Here is a 19564-nt window from a genome sequence, read left to right as displayed (position 1 = left end):
TTCAGTCATTTACATTAAATATAAATGTCATATAAGTAAGCTTTATTGTCAATGCAACTACATGTACAGGATATACACAGAATCGAACGTGCAAACCGGTGCCTAACATGATATTAATACAAAAAATATATTAAATACAATTACACATATAAAATCTAAATATAAGTAAAAATAAAAATTGTAAACAACAATAACACTTAAGGGTATATGGCAAGGAGTTGTGCAGATGCAAACAGTATATAGTGTAATCAGTAATGTTATGTTTGTTAAAATTACACCAGGACTAAAAATGTTGAATAAAAAATTATTATATCAGTTATATTAAAGTACAAAACATAGGACAATGTTTGTTAACACAACGGTTATGGTTATTTTTGGTCATTTTTCATTACTTGCTAACTCATTACTAACTGAATAATTGCTGAAACGTTTTAATTAATTATGTTATTGATATTAATAAATTCTGAACAATTGATGAAAATTGCCTAATACGTAAAATAAAATATAGAAAACAAAACGGGGAGCTTGTGGTCTTCTACATGTAGAAATTATCTTGAAATGTTTCTATATATCGATATCTCAATTTACCTCCAAATTACGATTTAAGAAAAGTGATTACATCTTATTACATTTTATAACTGCAAGACTTTATCATCGTTATCTTCACGTTACATGAAAAGAAATCCGTTTCCAAATAAACAAACTCGCAGTCAGGCATATGAAAGGGCAGCTAACTCATCCCAAACAGGAAGTGGAACCAATGTGAAGAAGGACCATTCCTTTTAATCGAAAACACTAGCAAAATATTTCAGCTACAATGTCATTTTTGCACAATGAATAGCGTCTACTTACTGAAGTAGCAGTTTATTTATACCTGTTGTCGGTTTGGTTTGTTCTGCCGTTGTTCGTCGCCTGTCAGTTTGAGTGGGGCATCGTCTGAACTGGCTCGAGATGGCAGATGAGGCTCTTTTTCAGTTCCTACACAGTGAAATCATTCAGTATGTCAACAATGCAGAAACTGGGGAATCGGTAAGACCAGTGCATTTACTAGAGTAACAGAGTAGCGTAATAATATAACTGTAAATGTCAAGCACTAATGAAACAATTGACCAAGTATGAGGATGTAGAATTAATGCAATATACTTCTGTGCACAGGAGAATGGACGATGTGTTTCTAAACTTGAGAACATGGGCTTTCGTGTGGGACAAGGACTTATTGAGAGGTACAATTGTTCATTCATAGATCTAAGTCTAAGTCAATTTGTTACCTACAGTTGAAGTCAGAATTATTAGCCCCCCTGTTTATTTTTTTCCCTATTTCTGTTTAACAGAGAGCAGATTTTTTTTCAACACATTTCTAAACATAATAGTTTTAATAACTCATTTCTAATAACTGATTTATTTTATCTTTGCCATGATGACAGTACATAATATTTGACTAGATATTTTCAAGATACTTCTATAAAGCTTAAAGTGACATTTAAAAGCTTAATCAGGTTAACTAGGCAGGTTAGGGTAATTAGGCAAGTTATTGTATAATGATGGTTTATTCTGTAGACTATCGAAAAAATAGCTTAAAGGGGCTAATAATTTTGACCTTAAATGTTTTTTTTTATTAAAAGCTGCTTTTATTCTAGCCAAAATAAAAGAAATACGACTTTCTCCAGAAGAAAAAAATATTATCAGACATACTGTGAAAATTTCCTTGCTCTGTTAAACATCATTTGGGACATATTTAAAAAAGAAAACAAAATCAAAGGTGGGGTAATAATTCTGACTTTAACTGTATGTTGTGATGTTACTCTTGAAGCAGTTTAATTAGTAGTTGTGCAGACTGTCACTGAAATGTTCAACTACAGTGCTCAGCATATACAAGTACACCCCTCACAAATCTCTAATTTAAATGAATATTTTCTATAGGAAGCTTTACAATACTATATTTGTGCATATACATTAGATCAGTCAGCACTGAAGCCAAACCTGGAGCTAATCTAACAAATTAACTTATGCAAATGGTCAAAAAATAGTACATCCAAATTTATATTAGGGAAAAAAAAGATAAAATTTTTCAAAAGAGCATAATTTAAGAGAAACAAAAAATTATTACATTTTGTTGAAATTTTGTAGTTTGTATTTTTTTTCTCCAATATTTCACATGATTTTAAATGTATTATCTTTCTACTTTTAAAGATGTTCGGTGACTAAAATATTATTTTAATAAATATTTCAGTTTAATAAATCTGTTTTGTTCAAATGCACCAAAATATTTAACCTATATTAAGTGAGAAATGCATAAAAATAATAATTTTCAATATAGGGTGTACTCAATTTTGCTGAGCACTCTTTTAAATACTAAACTATGTGAGTCGTTTGCAATTAGTTAACTAAACATGTAATAGAATTGTATTTTTATTTATTTATTAGGATAAATCTTATCATTAAGTCAGTTTATTATATTATATAATGTGATGTTACTCTTAAAGCAGTTTTATTAGTAGTTATGCAGACTCGCTGAACTATTCTATATAACTATTTAAATACTAAACTGCGAGTTTTTTGCATTTAGTTTACTAAACATGTAATAGAATTGTTATTTTTATTTATTTATAAGGATAAATCTTATCATTAAGTCAATTTATTATATATATTGTGGTGTTACTCTTGAAGCAGTTTTATTAGTAGTTGTGCAGACTTTCACTGAAATATTCTATTTAACTATTTGAGTTGTTTGTAATTAGTTTACTAAAAATGTAACAGACCAGTTATGTTTATTTATTTATTAGGATAAGTCTTATGTATTGTGAAGTTACACTTGAAGCAGTTTTATTAGATATTTTATTTGTTTATTTTATTTATTTATTTATTTATTTATTTATTTATTTATTTATTTATTTATTATTGATAACATCATTTCGTTTTCAGGTTTACCAAAGACACGCCCCGCTTCAAAGATGAGCTTGATGTTATGAAGTTCATCTGCAAAGATTTCTGGACCAGTGTTTTTAAGAAGCAGATTGACAACCTGAGAACAAACCACCAGGTCTGGACAGTATTGGAATTCAGATTTTTTTATTTTAAGTCCATTCATGAAGCTTATTGAATAGTTTGTTTGATTAACATGATTAATACAGACATAATCATTGTGCTAATTGTTTGTAGGGTATTTATGTACTACAAGATAACAAGTTTCGCCTACTGACCCAACTATCTGCTGGCAAACAGTATCTGGAACATGCGCCGAAGGTAACTAGCATAAACATCTTCAATAAAAATGAAAAAATGCATTGAATGAAAACATAAACATAACCGGAGATGTTGTTTTAAAAATAAACCACTACTAAATCACATACTATACACTTATACCAGGGCTGCAAAATATATATCATTTCAGCATCTATATATTGCAATGTGCATTAGCCACATCGCTGGATATGCAATGTTGAGTTGGGTTCATAGCTGCCTGTGTTTTTGAAATGTATGAACATTTTAAGAGAATTTAAAGCATGCAGGCAGAATAAATTGTACCATTTGTAACTTTAATAAAGATAAATTTAGTTTTATCATTCATACAATGAAGTCGATGCATTTAATTTTTCCAATTTCTGTACCTAAATACTGTTTGACAAAACCATAAAGCAACATTGCTAATTTGTTATTTTTATGCATGATTCAATCCCCCATTGCAATCAGTCTGAATTAATGACCACTTTCTAAATAGAGTTATTCAATGCACCTGATGAAACTCTATTCATATCACAATATTTATTGCAGAAAAACAAAATATTGCAATGTCAGATTTTTCCAATATTGTGCAGTCCTAACTTATACACACTTATACACTCAGCCATGTAATGTATGAGTTTAGGATTGACCCAAATGGAACACTAACATATTTGTACTGACCATTATTTGTCAAAGCATTTCCCAGTTGACAACACTACCAAATTAGTAAAATAAATGAACAAACTACCAAAAAATACTTGTCATGTGTATAACCTCATTCACCATTGGGTGGCAGCGTAATCACTTGCATAGTAGAATTATGCTTGCACAATCCAAATTAAATGTGCCCAGTAGCTCCTCCACTTCCACTACATCACTTCTTGTTATCTTGCTATCTTGTTAACTTCTTGTGCTCTTGTTCTTTTTAGAAGTTTCAGTGTGAATGCACTACTTAGACTATTTATACTACAAGATTATGTAGATTAGAGCATATGATTGCGATTTGAATGCACCTAGTATCTTCAACATTTTGTTTTGTTTGAATGAAAACACTTTAAAGGGATAGTTCACCCAAAAATGAAAATTTGCTCTTAATTTACTCATTTAAAATGTAATGACATTTTGCAGTTGAACATTAAAGGGCCATGAACCCCCCCATGAAGGTCAGGAAAGGGGTTGAGTCCAGCTTTGTTTAGGTGGGAGTGTCGAGTGACCAAAGAGGTACAGGTTTGCATGAAAAGGGGAGTTTCATTACATGCTGCTGTGAAAATCAGCAACAGTGACTATGTTTACATGGACGTCAGTCATCGGATTATTTGCCTTAATCTGAATAAAACAGTAATATGATTAAGGTGATACATGAGTTGCTTTTTGAATGTTCCTTTCATGATCCTGTTTTGCATGTTATAGCACATAATACAATTAACGTCATTGCGTCACCACACTATCCACATTTCCTCCGGAGTTTCGTGTAATTTCGGGTGTTTCATTCGTAATTTGTTGACTTTAACTGCAGTTTGGCACTTTCAAGTGACAAGCGAGATATTGGATACGAGGAACTGCTGGAAAAGTGTTGTTTTAATGGAATGTTTGATACCGCACACTGTATGGGAGAAAAAAAACACCGCATTTCTCGGTCAATGCAAAGACTCGTTAAGTGCGGTAATAGTTTGATTAAGGTGTTTAAATTCGGAGAGCAGCATTTACAGTGGATCTTTCAGTCCATAATGTTGTAGTGATATTAATGTACTGTAAACTTAGTAACTAAATCATTTTGATTAAGGAATGTCTTTAAAAACTGAAAGAGAACTGCGGATGATACTGACTAACTTTGCTATCTGAGTAAGCATAAACAAAGAACATTGATCACACACTTACCAAATCTGTAGAGACAGGACAATCAACACCAGTTGCAACCGTGTCTTTTTTTTAAAGGTGATAAGTGGCAAATCCAGATTTCAGAATTTGAAAAAGCTCTCAGGTAAAAAATTTTTTTGCACATCTATAAACACAACACTGATGACCCATGTCTCCGAACAATTCTTCTTCTTTCACTTGTTTTAATTACGATTGGCAACACAACGTGGCGTCACTCTGAACAATGTAACAGGTAAAAACAAAGCTCTTCGAAGCTATCATGCATATGAATGAAGTTGCACGTCATTCACAATGGAACACGCTGATGGGTGGTCTGGAAAGACTTGGAGGTCTTTTTCATGAATTAATGCTGAAAACTCAAAGACGTCACGTTGTACCGGCCGGTACAGACATCCAATCTCCACGCTGGGATTTACACAAGGATCTCATTGCCGTGACGCAGCTTCAAAATTTCTTTTCAAACCGGAACAACGAATTTGCTCGAAATAACGCAAGAACAACCAATTTTAACTATTTTTTAAAACCTTTTTTTGTGACCCTTTAAAGAATTTTATTTTTAGCTAAAACCGCTATTTTTGTTGCTTTAATAAAAATGCAGGCAATAACAATTCAAAAACATGTACATGCAAAACAAAATAATTTCAGTGCCTCATGATGAAACATTAAACCTTTTTAAAGCAAAACAATCAGTCTGTGTAGACAAATAGCATCTGCTCACTAGCTGAAATACATTTTGCAATAGGATACTTGTGTTTCAGACATTTGAATGCACTCAGGACTGTGTGCTGTGGCTGTGGATTAATAATAATAATAATGCTGTAAGCGGTTTTCAATTTCTTAGCACAGACCGATTGTTTCACTTCATAAGACTCAGAATGTATCATCAGGAGTCATTGCCTTTTTTTTTTTATAAGAAACTAAGGAACACTATTTCAGCTAAACGTCTTCTTTAATACTGTGGTGAAGAAAAAAATATATATATATTTGACAACCTGAGGTTGAGTAAAATACCAGAAAATGTTAGTTTTTGGTTGAATTATCCCTTTAACGATGTGAGGATCAGTGTCTATGTACTCTATATTCAGTTTTTCTGCTGATTCCCAGTTTTTTTTTTCTTGACTGCAGTTTTTAGCCTTCACTTGTGGACTGGTCCGAGGAGCGCTTTCAAACATTGGTGTGAAAAGTATTGTCACAGCGGAAGTGTCAGTCATGCCTGCCTGTAAGACACAAATAAAATATTTACAAATGCAAATATAAACAATCTTATATAGCGTATATTTGCTATACTATAGTTCTAATTAACATTAAAGTAATAGAAGCTAATAGTTTCTTTCTTGTCTCTCTCCATCCCTCCACTTCCTCACCTTGTTTATTTTTAGGTAAATTCCAGGTGATGATCCAGAAGATGTGATTCACTACAAAGGAGCATATAGTTCACAACGTGCATCTCAGTTTTATTGCCTTATCTTTTTTATTGCCTGCACATTTTATCAATTATATCACTATGAAGTTTTTTAATTTGCAGTAACTTGAAAACCACTGGCATTAAATGTGTTTTGACATGTACTGTATTTTATTTTTAGTATTTTGACACTTATTATCTGTCCATATTCACTGTTCTGATGATTCATTTGCACTAATAGCATTAAAGCTAGAATCCTGGTATGGGTTTGCTTCAATTTTAAGTGAGGAATATTGATCATTAAGTAGGAAAATATAAATAATGCATTATATGTATTTTAAGGTGAGATTTTTTTATGTTTTTAGTATCAAGTCATCAAAAATTGCCACATTGTATGAAGCTTTGGCCACAAAAGAGATACTGCAATGTGTGTCTGTCAATAAATAATCTCTAATTATTATATAAAACTGATATAAATGTAATAAGCCACTTTCTATAAAGTTTTAGCCACAAAACAGAAACTGCAATGTGTGTCTGTCAATAAATAATGTTTAATTTTTATATAAAACTGGTATAAATGTATAAAGCCACTTTCTATAAAGCATTAGCCACAAATCAGAAACTGCAATGTGTGTCTGTCAATAAATAATTTCTAATTATTATATAAAACTGATATAAATGTAATAAGCCATTTTCTATAAAGCTTTAGCGACTAGTCAGAAACTGCAATGTGTGTCTGTCAATAATCTGTAATTATTATATTAAACTGGTATAAATGTATAAAGTCACTTTTTTAAAACTTTAGCCGCAAAACAGAAACTCCAACGTGTGTCTGTCAATAAATAAGCTCTTATTAATATATGAAACTGGTATAAATGTAAATAAGCCACTGTCTCCTGGTACGCTGCTTGGTGTTTTTTGTTTTAGCAGGAATGTGCTGATCACGTGACTGTTTTTTTACAACGTCACAAACACGGAGCAAATAGGAAACGAGATGCGCCGCGTTAGGCAGTCTGATTGGCTTATTTGTAAACTCAGTTCTAACGGCACCCAGATTTAAACTAGCATTCGCGTCGGACTGTTTGTGGATTCAGGATATACGAGTGTCTGCTGGTTAAACGGTTTACTGTATTTAGTTGTCATTTTAAGGTGACTGGAGGCACTAAATTGAAGTGTAAGTAATGTTTGTACAGGGTTCGTTATTTCCTTGGATATAACTGCTGCGTTTTAAACAGGACTAAGTTATTTTGCTGTAACTTGACGTTAATGTTAGTCGAATCGGGCCGCGATCGTTAAGCTGTTAAAGTAAGATGAACATTTTAATTTGTTATTATTATGTAAAAGAACAACAGGTTAAATGTCACTTTCTCTTTATAAACACGTTGTTGTGGTGATTAGTCCGCATTAATAGATGTTTGTTTACGTTTTTGTCATTTGTTCGTGCTTGCACTAATTACAGATTAAAGCGTAATATTGGATATGGTATATTGGATGGCACTATATTTATGCACCGTTTATAAACCGGTCTGATATATGAAAATGAGTGACCAAAAGTGAGTGCTGATATTGCAGGCCAGTAGCTCTTGAGTTTGAGATCCGCCATTAACTGCCATTTTGCGCAGTTCTTTCAGGAGTCGCGTTACGTTGACGCCTCTGATATTTTTTCTGCTCTGTTTTATGCATAGTGTTGTTTATAGATGTGGTTTTGAGTTTATGTATGATTTTTCAGACGATTCCGGTGTGAATATGGACGGGGGCTCTACTTATTCATACGCATGGGATGCCCCTACACATGTTTTGGAGTCTATAGATGATTTCGCCCTGGACCCTCAGGATAATGCGGACAAGTGGTTTGGTCAGTTACTTTTTGTTCATTATGTAGGGTAAAATGCCTGTTCTCACCAAATGTGTGTGTGTGTATATATTGCACCTTTTTTCAGTCTTTTGTCTGTTCACCTAAGTGAAATTGCTTGATAAAATACAAATTTGATTACAAATTTAATGATTTAACAGACAGGTGAATAAATAGGATCTTTATCCCAGATGAAGGGAGTCATTTTGCTGTAGTAGCCATACATGGATACAATAAGTTTTTATGTAAGTACATGTACCATAAAAATGAATTGTCTAATGTATACATGTGTGGCTGGACTACAAATCCGGTCATAAGTGTCTGTCTTTTGTTTAAAAAACATTTTTATATTTCAATTAAAAGCTGAATATATAACTTTTCTGGTGGCGTGTACTTTGTTAGGACAATATTTGGCTAAGATGCAACTTCTTGAACATCTAGAATCTTTGGCTTCAAAAAAAAAAAAATACTAAGAAATTTCCTTTTAAAGTTGTGTATATAAAGTGCTTAGCAATTCATATTGCAGCTAAGAGATTTCATACATTAAACGTAGGAGGTTTACCAAACAATTTATTGAATATTATCTCAATGATGTGATTTTTGACGAAAGAAATCTAAAATTGATCGTTTGGTTATTTGGTGGAATAGCTTTTGTTATTGCCAAAAAGTATCAGTGTGTCGTAAGTTTTACCCATAGCAAATGAGTACACTTGCACGCATTGTGCAAAAATACAATCATTAGCAATAGCATAAATTATATTTACTGTAGCAGTTTAGTCACAAATATTGCCGTGTACCGTTTAAGTGAAGCAAAGTATACATTCTTAAATACCAAAGTTGGTATTAGGAAATAAGTAAATTTTGTTAACTGTTGTTTTAGGTTTGCAGGCGGCTAGTGAAAGTGGTGTTAAGGAACAGCTCACCACCCCTTTACGGACTAAACCTTTTGATGAACCTGTTGATACCAACAAGCCAAAAGCTATGGTGTCTCCCTTGGTCAGGCAAGAGCCGACGAGCTCAGGTCAGAATAAACCTTTTCCTTTTTATTTCCTCAGATATTCAAGACAAGCATCTTTTTAAAAATGAGTGTTTAACGCATACTCTGCTTCTAATGTCACAGAAAGCACCTCTACAGACATCCCGTCTAATATAGTCACATCATGGGGAAACAGCAGAACTACTGGAGCACCTGGTCAGGGCCCCAAGTCTGTTCTTGCACAGCCACGCAGGTAAAGCAAAGAAAGACCTGTATTAAACTAATGCATTTTTCCACCTTTTAATCTCTTCTAGCCTCACTGGTTGATTTTTACATTTATTTATACATTTATTTTTTTCCACCAGGGTGTCTAAACGGCCTTTGCCCAAAAACGAAAAGCCTACAGTTGTCACAACACCTCCTTCTGTCAAGAAAAGACGGTATGACTTTAAAAATGGGTTTAGAGTCTTTTTTTTTTTTTTTTGTCAATTAATAGTGGCAAGTTAGCCATTTTATTCTGCCTAATAGAGTTTTACCGGCTGCCTCTTCAAGGAGAGTATTTGATCAGCGCCGAAGGTAAAAATGAACAGACAAGTGTTTGCTAAGAAGTGGGGGCACCTAGTTGGTCATTTATTGGACTTCACGGTGAACCGCTAATGTGCTGTCTTAAGAGACCAGAAACAACGTAAAGGGGTATTTCTCCCAAAAATGAAAAGTTCTTTACCATTTACTCATTCTTTCTTAACATACTCGTTCTTTACCCCCCCCCCCCCCCCCCCCATTGTTCTGTATATATTAGTTTAACAGAAGAGAGTAAAAGGGGTTTGGAACAAGTGAAGTGAGTGAATCATGGCAGGATTTTCATTTTTGGGTGAGCTCTCCCTTTTAACTTCTGGATATAATTTATATATATTTTTTCACTTATCTTCACAGAAGCTCTACATCCAGAACGGTGAGACGCAGTGGTGCTGGAGTCAGGAGCAGTGTCCGACTGAAGGCTAAACCAGCCATTTCAAAGACCACAGATATTGCTTCCAATACTACTCAGTAAGTTGTTCAAAAGCTACGATAAATATATTAACATTTGTGAAATTTTTCAAACAAGCCTTGCTTTTAAATTGTCCGGTCATCAAAGGGTCCTGAAAATGACAACAGTATAACAATATAAAATGTTTCTTGAGCTCCAACTCAACAGTTTGCAATGATTTGATAAATAGTCTGACAATGAAGACTAGAGCAATGCTTTCATATGATTAATTTGTTTTATATTATAGTAATTTATTATATTTTGGTGATGGTCAACTTAAGCCATTAATACATTGCTGGGGGTTTTTTTTTTTTTTGTTTTTTTTTTGTCTTCTGAAGCACTATAATTACCCACTTGTTTAATGATTTTATATATAATTTTTTTTCTTAAATTATGTCCTTGTGTTTTTGAATTTTCAGTCAGAAAAGCACAGAGCAGCAGGAACTAGAGCGCATTGAGGCTCTGCAAAAAGAGGTGGCAGAACAACGACGTAAGAATGAGGCCAGTTACAGAGCTGCGCTGGCAGGAAGTGAGTCACTTGTTTAATTATCTACTATGTGGACCGCTCTGGGTTTTTTTTATTATTATTTATATTTTTATTTTTTTTATACGTGTGTATATAAAGGTCAGCCTGTAAAGAAGCAAGTGCTCTCTACCACCATTCCCAAAGAGTTCAACTTCCGCACAGATAGCCGGCTGAAGAACCACAAGGATGGTGTCTCAGTAGTGGACCACTCCTACAAGGAGACAACCTTCACCTCTCAGCTTCGCAAGCACCCATCTTCCCCGGTGAGTACCACCGCTTGGATGTTGGATTCTCTATAAATCTCCTTGATGATTTTGTGATTTTTTTTTTTTTTTTTTTTGACTGCTGTCTTATTCTGTAGTTGAAGGCTCCAAAGGGAACCACTATTCCCAAACCCTTCAATCTCTCCAGAGGCAAGAGGAAGCACGATGACACTGGAGTCTATGTGCCAATGGCCCAACAGGTCGAGCAGTTCCAGAAGCGCACACCCACCCGATATCACCTTCGCAGTCGTCAGAGCCAGGAGAGAGGTGTGCCTACTTTCAAACTCTGTTTCTGAAGGCTTGGAATATTAGCATTGCTTTTTTTGTGATGCTGTAAAATGTTTCCCTGCTAAATAATTTAAACTCCAAATTTGCCTGGAGAGTAATAGTATAATCTTGTATGCATAGAAACAAGCGTATTCATATTAGACTGGTTTATATTTGATTAAATCCCTTTATGTACAGTATAATCTATTTCAGAGTAGTAGCAAAAGACATTGTTATACAGTAGGTCTTCCATGCTTTAACAGGTATTGAAGGAAATAAAAATGCCAAAAACTAAGTTTACATTCCAGATCATTGTTATTCACTCAAATGGGTTATATATGCGCATTTTTTAAATTATTATTATTTTTTTTTTTTAACAACAGGGCCATCACCTCTGAAGACAGATAAGTCAAAAATCACACATCCCAAAACGCCACAGCTACTCACTCAGCAGAGACATCGTCCCACAACAGTGAAAAGCACTGCAGAGCTGGAGGCTGAGGAAGTGGAAAAACTGCAGCAGTAAGCTTTGCTCTAAAGCTTTTGTGTAAAATACTTTATTTGAATATAGTATGAACCTGTCCTTTTTCATCTCAGGTTTAAGTTCAAAGCTCTAGAACTTAACAGAAAGATACTGGAAGGGGCTTTGGTTCCTAAAAAGCCAGCTTGTAAAGAAAAGACTAAGCCTGAGGGCTTCCAGTTGGAGATTGAGAAGAGACTTCAGGAAAGGCAGACCAGTAAGAAGCCTGAGGAAAAAGAGGACCACACATTCCATTCCAGACCGCTGCCAACCCGGATTCTGGAGGAAGTTGTGGTTGGTTTCAGTTGTTTCAACATTCTTGATGTGCTAAGGTTGTGAATTTATTTATTTATTTTTCTTTTTATGATTGTCTTGTTGCTCTCTTAATACTTGCAGGGAGTCCCTGAGAAAAAAATGATAAACCCAACTGTTCCAGAATCACCAGCGTTTGCTCTTAAAAATCGTGTGCGTCTAGAAAAGAAAAAAGAAGAGGCAAGTTAATGACATGCTGTTTAAGTAAATAAATGTATGTATGAGAATTATCTTTGAATCTTTTCATCCAATTACTTTTGCACCCTCAGGAAAAGCCTCCTGCTCCAATTAAGGCACTAGCTGTCCCTCACTACCTGCCCTTCCAGCCCAAACCTCCAGTCAAGAGTCAGGTAGAAATGTGCCCGTTCTCATTTGAGGAACGTGATCGTGAACGAAAGATAATGAAGGAAAAGAAACTGGAGGAACTGAGACACGAAGAGGTATTGTCTTTGTGGATTGGCTGTTCAATAATGACTTTCAGAAGTTGAGTTGTGCCTAATTGCACTGCCTCACCTATTGTCACAGGTGCCGAAGTTCAAGGCTCAACCCCTTCCTGACTTCCATGAAGTGCATCTGCCTGAGAAAAAGGTACAAGAGGCCACCAAACCGGCTCCTTTCAAACTGATGATTGATGAACGAGGAGCGGCAAGAAGTGAACGCTGGGAGCAGATGGTAAGGTTTTCTTCTGAATGTTTTTGTTTTGTCTAATTTTACCTGATGTGTTTTTTTTTTTTTTTTTTTTTTTTGCATTTACTTTTAATATCATATAAGAACTTTGTAAAAAATTTAATCTATCAAATGACCGGATTTGATTTTCACCTAAATTTGTATTACATGATATGCAATGTTTTCTGCGTAAAGAAATTTAATACATTTTATTGAATTATGAAGTTTTACTTTTGATTTATTCAATTTCTGTACCTGAATACTGTTACTCTCCAGCAAGTCATAAAGCATGGTTTTGCACTTTCATATTTGCTTAATGACTAGTTTATTATATGCATGTATGTAAGTTACATTAAAATACATATTTTTCACTCCATCAAAATCATCCCAGTCAATCTAAAATAATGACTTTGTAAATAGAACAATTTTTTTTTTTTTTTTATTATTATTATTATTATTATTATTATTATTATTATTATTGTTGTAATTTTGCAAATAATTATTCCAGAAGTAATTTGTTTGGTGTTTTTAGAAGTTCAAAACTGCTTGCCAATATGAACTTTAAGGAAAGTTTAATTTTGCTGATGCCATTTTGGTCCATAGCCCTTCTATAATTGATAGGAGGTTCTGTGGGGTCATTTAAATTAACATTGGATTGTTTGGTAAACCCTTGTCCTAAATAACTGAAAGGAGAGCTCTTTTTGTAATGATGAAAAAGGTGAAAGTCCTTTGATTTCTCCATTTCAATTGTGCTTTCACACCTGTGGATAGATTTATTTTTTTTGTTCCGAAACAAGAATTAAAATTGTTACAATGTTTATTTGTTCTTGGTGCGGCTTGGTTTCACACAGCAATTTTTAAACTAACCAAATAGTGTCATGCGTGAAACTCTACTCACTTTGGTCAAGGTTTGTCATGCGTCCTTATTTTAATTTATGACAGTAAGACATAAGCCAGAAGCTGCGCTTTAATTTTGAATGGTGACACCCACAGACATAGTCACCAAATATAAATCAGAGAGGTAAGACTTTTTCTCATACATGACTCTTGACTAGAATTATGCACTAGGCTTTACATTATAGAGAGAAATTACAGAAAAACCAAGACTGCAGTTTGGTCAATTTTCCTAATTGATAAACAACTCCCAGTAATTCAGCATGCCTTTGCATTTGACATGAAATGCATATTTATCAGTAGGAATGACATCCTGCCCTACTCTTAAATCTCTCTTCATTTAGCTGTATATATGCCTGTAACGTATGCATAATATACTGTGACTAATAGCCTGGTTTGTTGGATCGTTTTGCTTTTTTCACTAATCGATCCCCTTCAGAGTTCGTTTCAATCATGTCGGTACCACCTCATTCAGGCAAACTAGCTCTGATTGTTTTGGCTCCGATCGGGATTTGCATATGCCAAATGAACTGCACTAACTGGAGAAACATGCCAGGTTCTGAAACCAATCTAGGTGTGAAAGCACCAACACTGTAGTCTCCATGTTACCTTGAGGTTTCTGTTTTATATTGTTTCTTCAGATGAAAGAGGAGTTGAAACATCAGGCTGAAGCAGCATGTTTCAAAGCAAGGCCAAACACCGTATCCCACAAAGAACCTTTTGTACCAAAGAAGGAGAATCGTTCCATCCTGGGTATGTCATGTTTTATGAGGTGGATGGTTCTTTAGATCTTTCCACAATTTCTTGCTGTGTGAAACTGGCTTACTGGTTCTTATTCCCCCTCTCCTCCAAGTGCACAACTAACTGCAAAAAACAATTGTCACTTCCTTCCAACTTTCACCACTACTGTCATCTCAACCTGACCATTTGTGGTCCTCTTTGTTCACATTTGGCTCTTTCTCAAGCCAATACTACTAATTCTGCAGTCCCAGAGGGCTTTCAGTTGGCAACAGAGCGAAGAGCCAAGGAGCGCATGGAGTTTGAGAAGGAGTTAAGCGAGAGGGAGGCCCTGAGGGCTCGTATGGAGGAGGAGCGGGCCAGAGAACGAGAGCAGCAAGAAAAGGAGGAGATTGCAAGACTGCGACAGGAACAGGTAAGAATGTTCAATCACAATGAGCACTTTTGGGAACGTCATTTTGGTTGTTGTTTAATTTATATTTAATTTATATTTTCCATAGTCAGAGGCTGAACATTTTGTAGTAGTAACTTTTTTTTTTTTTTTTTTCTTTATAGGTTAAACATTTGAAATTCTATTATTAATTTCTATTTTTTTTTTTTTTAATTCAGTTAAATAATTTTTTTCTAGGTCTGAAGAGCCATAGGTTGAACATTTGAAATTCTGTAATATATTAATAATAATATTATATTTTCCAGGTCTAAACAGTCATGGGTTGAATATTTGAAATTATAAAATATTATTAATAATCATTTTTATTTATTTATTTTTTTTAATAGGTTGAAAATTTAATTTTATTTTCCCATCTTTTCCCACAAGGTGTGCAAGGCCCAGCCAATCAGACACTACAAACCAGTAGAGCTGAAAAAGAGTGATGTATCCCTCACAGTGCCCCAGTCACCAAACTTTTCTGATCGTTTCCGCATGTAAATGCAACTTATGTTGACTTAATTGTACAGTTTTCTTGTGTTTTGACTTGTTTTATATCTTTCTATAATGTCTTTTTATGGGAATATTTAGAGGAGTTTTTATCTGTCTGTGGCGAATGCATTAAACCTTTTTAGTGCTCCAGTGAACATTTTATATAGTTGGGTGAGACTTCTGCCCCAGCTCAACTTCCTTTTCAACTTTCCCTGTACTTTTTTTAGCTTTCCCTTCCATATCTAAATAAATCTTTGAAAACACATGTCTGTTTAGTAAATTACTGTCGTGGATTAACTTTTTGTAATGGTCTAAATAAATGTGTTTTTTTTTTTTGTAAAGTGACAGTTTCTGAATATGAATTTTAGAGATCAGTCATTCTGAAGATAAGGAAAAGTTTGAAATGAGTAATTTGTTATATTTTTTTCTGGCCAATCAGAGGAGAGTTGGCTCTTAAAAAGGGGATGCTTGGAGAGATCAGGGCCTCATTTCAAAAAGGTTAAAGAGCCCCTATTATACATGAAATGGGGTCATATTTTGGTTGTAAGGGTCAATGTGTCAAAAAACAATTTCATGGTCTTATAATCTGCATTTATTTTTACCTAATTATCCCAGCGACTCTCATATGAATCGTTCAGCTATTTATTTATTTTTATTTATTTTTTTGTTCCCAAACCCCTCCTCAGCGCGAAGCTAATCTACGCTGATTTGACCGATTGGTCAACTGACAGCCTTCAGCGCAAGAGAGTGAAATGCCCAGCAGCTAATCAACAATATAAAAGTAGTCACAGTGCATACATGCTTCATAGTGTAAGGCGTGGATTTTGGCTGCCAGTGGGTGAATGTAAATGCAGACGATGGACTTGGAAATACAAACGACTAACTATTTTGAGCAAAACCTCCAAGAACTGGCGATAAGATCTCCTACCCATCACAATCTACCTGCTTTTTTCTCACACATACACACACACATAACCCTCCTCAGAAGACACAACACGCCTAGAGCGCCAGTTCAGCTTGCTGGATGCAATTTAGACACCTCACCTCAAACCTGAGCTGAAATATTTTGAAACTTGACCGTTGCATCCGTGTAGTAACAGCTGATGATCCGTAAACAAAACGGCACGCATCGCGTTTTCAACATGGCTTTACACGCTATATGAGAATATAAAGAGTTAACCTGATACAGTACATGTGGTTACAAGTAACAAAACACAACAAAATACATAGTTTGCAAGCTAGAGTAAACGAGGCAAAAATTTTAATCGCACATACTTACACTTGTGAAATGGAGGAAGAAACTGATCCATGTTCTGACAGTCTTTACTGATCCTTTAACAAACAACCGATAAAGTCTTCTTTGTAAGCATGTAGTTTCCAGAAACACTCGAACTGCTCAAGGCTGGGCTATATTGCTGAGGTTTCATCTTTGGGTAGACTGTTAATAATATCCATCTGGACCACGTGATTTAATTCGACTGGTGTGTGTGTGTGTGGCTTTTTTTTTTTTTTTTTTTTTTTTTTCCCTGTGTTAGTGGGCAGGGCCACAGGTTTCAAATGTCCCGGGTTTGCGTGTGCAACTACTTTCGTAGTCGCGTCATCACGAAACACCTAATGACTCCTTAACAATTCGACTCGTTTAAAGGTGAATCAATAGTTTTAGACGCTGTACATTTACAGATTTAAGCTTTAGCTGGATATTTCACTTCACTTAAAGCTGACACACTACATGCAAGGGCATTTTCAAAAACCCTTAATATGGGCTCTTTAAGTGAAAACTCCATATGTTAACCCTGAAATGAGAAACTGGGTTTTCTGTTTCAAAGTGGCAGGTTTGTCAAACTCCAGAAAGCAAAAAAGAAATAATTAGCTTAAATTCACCGACCTTCAACACAGACATGTAGCGTAACTAGATTATTGGGATTATTACTCATTCTAAACGTGTTTTTTTTATTTATTTTTATATATATATTTAATAAAGTGCTGCTTACATTCTAAATGTCATATTAACCTCTACCACTTGATCAGTTAAAAAAAGGCAGATACACAAGCTCTTAAATCTATTAACCCAGTTTTAGAAATTTAATCTTAAACTGATCAATGTGTGTAAAAGTGGGAACCTTAAACATTTTCCACTGAACATTGAGTAAAGGTTATATGCATTCTTGTTTTGTCCAATTTGTTTTAGAAACTATGCAGTAGCCTATTTTTGTCTTTTATGCAATTACAACTGAAATAACTTCAAAATTACAGCCAATTCCCCACTTTTTCAAGTCAGTCTATGAATGTCACGCATTACTTATTATTATTATTATTAGTATTATTATTACTCATTAGCTTGAGCAGCTGTTTTTCCCATGCTGTCTCTGATGCAGTGGTGTTGCTTTTTTAAATATGGTCACATTTGCTGTAACTTTGCATGAGCACATCAAGTTCAGCTGGGAAAAAATGCTTTATTTATTTATATATATATATATATATATATATATATATATATATATATAATCCCGCCCCTTTTCGCAGCGCTGTACGACAGAATTTCGCACACACAAAGCCCAGTGTGACCGTAGCTTTAAGCTGCGGTCACACTTGACTTTTCTTCCCATAGACTTCCATTCATACACACGCGAATGCGTCAGACGATGCGTCCTCGATTGGTCTCAAGCTGCAGTCACACTGGGCTTTTCTTCCCATAGACTTCCATTCATACGCACGCGAATGCGTCAGACCGGAAACGCAAGGTCATGCGTCCAGTTTCGCAGGTTGCTGCGGTGCAAAGTTCAAGCTTGGTGAACTCTGACCTGCAAAATCGCATCACTTGACTGCGTGAGACCAATCGAGGATCAAAACATGACCTCTCTGGACAAAAATTTAAAGCATGGAGCGATCGCTCGCTTTTTTTAATGTCTAATCATCTTGTTTAGTCCCGCCCCTTTTCGCAGCGCCGCACGATAGAATTTCGCACACAAAAAGCCCAGTGTGACCGCAGCTTCATGCAGTCAAGTGATGCGATTTTGCAGGTCAGAGTTCACCAAGCTTGAATTTTGCACTGCAGCAAACTGCAAAACTTAACACATGACCCTGCGTTTCCGGTCTGACACATTCGCGTGCGTATGAATGGAAGTCTATGGGAGGAAAAGCCCAGTGTGACCGCAGCTTTAATCTCACTTGGTTATCAACATTAAGTGAAAATCAAGTCAACAGCACCCTTAGAAATGTTTTCTGATTGAAATGGCGATGTTCAATATATATTTTCCACACTGTATAATCAGAGGGAGAGCCTTTATATTTTGGGGCCTTGGATCCATGTAAAACTTTTGTATAGCAGACTTGTGAAGCATAAGCCTGTAGCATGAGCCTGTGTAAAGATATATTGGACACCTGGGCCTGGTTTTTCAAAAGGTTTAATCCGGATATAATTAATCTGTATTTAGTAATCCTTTTTTTGCGATCCGTGATCAGGTAATCCAGCTTACTTTTTGAGAAAGATTTTCAGAGCAACATTGGATTGGATCAATCTGATTCGGATAGGAACTTTTCAGGATCACTAAATCTGGATAACCAGTGCTCAAACAGGATAGGAAATCACAGTGTAGAACTATAGATATGTAAAGAGCAACAAGTAGAATAGCCAGCGTGGGGTCAATATAACTTTATTTTTATTTGAAATGAAAACACACATTTAAAAAAACTAAAAGCAAGAAAAATCATCCCATCCTCTTCCAGCAGTCCGCTCATCTGAGACCTGCGACACAAACACTGTACATTGAGGATATTTATAACAAGTTTCAAATATATATGTAATGAATAAAAAAAAAGACTTAATCAAAACTCCACAATAATTTCAGACTTTCTCATCTGATGTGGAGAGCCCAGCTTGTCTGAGCATAGCCTTTAGGAGGCGGATCTCAAGTCTGGCCTTGGTTTGCTGCAGTTTGGTCAGAGTCAGTTGTTCCTCTGCCAGACGAAGCTGGGCTTCTGCCCTTTCAGTCTTTTTGCAATTGTTGAAAGTGATTTTAAAAATCAGTGATTGCCATTCTTTGATTTATATATATATATATATATATATATATATATATATATATATATATAATCTCAATTA

The 19564-nt window shown here is 34.9% G+C and overlaps 2 protein-coding genes across 4 annotated transcripts; both read left to right on the top strand.

Annotated features, from left to right (window-relative positions):
- The first annotated feature begins 735 nt into the window (after nucleotides 1-735).
- trappc6b (trafficking protein particle complex subunit 6B) lies at nucleotides 736-6779 on the top strand. Its single transcript, XM_056449959.1, has 6 exons — nucleotides 736-1029; nucleotides 1156-1223; nucleotides 2923-3040; nucleotides 3160-3243; nucleotides 6226-6319; nucleotides 6480-6779. The coding sequence occupies exons 1-6, from the start codon at nucleotides 952-954 to the stop codon at nucleotides 6509-6511; spliced, it is 474 nt and encodes a 157-aa protein (XP_056305934.1). The 5' UTR covers nucleotides 736-951; the 3' UTR covers nucleotides 6512-6779.
- Nucleotides 6780-7554: 775 nt separating this feature from the next.
- On the top strand, nucleotides 7555-15727 carry tpx2 (TPX2 microtubule nucleation factor). Of its 3 annotated transcripts, none has more exons than XM_056449827.1 (17): nucleotides 7555-7676; nucleotides 8232-8357; nucleotides 9235-9375; nucleotides 9475-9583; nucleotides 9696-9770; nucleotides 10264-10377; nucleotides 10777-10886; nucleotides 10983-11146; nucleotides 11245-11413; nucleotides 11797-11935; nucleotides 12011-12227; nucleotides 12330-12425; nucleotides 12515-12685; nucleotides 12771-12917; nucleotides 14447-14558; nucleotides 14792-14958; nucleotides 15361-15727. In XM_056449827.1, exons 2-17 carry the CDS (start codon nucleotides 8249-8251, stop codon nucleotides 15469-15471), a joined length of 2151 nt encoding a protein of 716 aa, XP_056305802.1. In that variant the 5' UTR covers nucleotides 7555-7676; nucleotides 8232-8248; the 3' UTR covers nucleotides 15472-15727. The 3 variants fall into 3 exon arrangements, with proteins under 3 accessions (XP_056305802.1, XP_056305801.1, XP_056305800.1); XM_056449826.1 differs by having other exon boundaries at nucleotides 7556-7676; nucleotides 12330-12421; nucleotides 12514-12685; nucleotides 14771-14958; XM_056449825.1 differs by having other exon boundaries at nucleotides 7556-7676; nucleotides 14771-14958.
- The last annotated feature ends 3837 nt before the right edge of the window (nucleotides 15728-19564 follow it).

This window comes from Danio aesculapii, chromosome 23 (genome assembly GCF_903798145.1).
Source record: "Danio aesculapii chromosome 23, fDanAes4.1, whole genome shotgun sequence".
In the NCBI taxonomy this organism is placed as follows: domain Eukaryota; kingdom Metazoa; phylum Chordata; class Actinopteri; order Cypriniformes; family Danionidae; genus Danio; species Danio aesculapii.
Note: the sequence above shows the minus strand (reverse complement) of the source record. Positions and strands in the feature narration are given on the sequence as shown.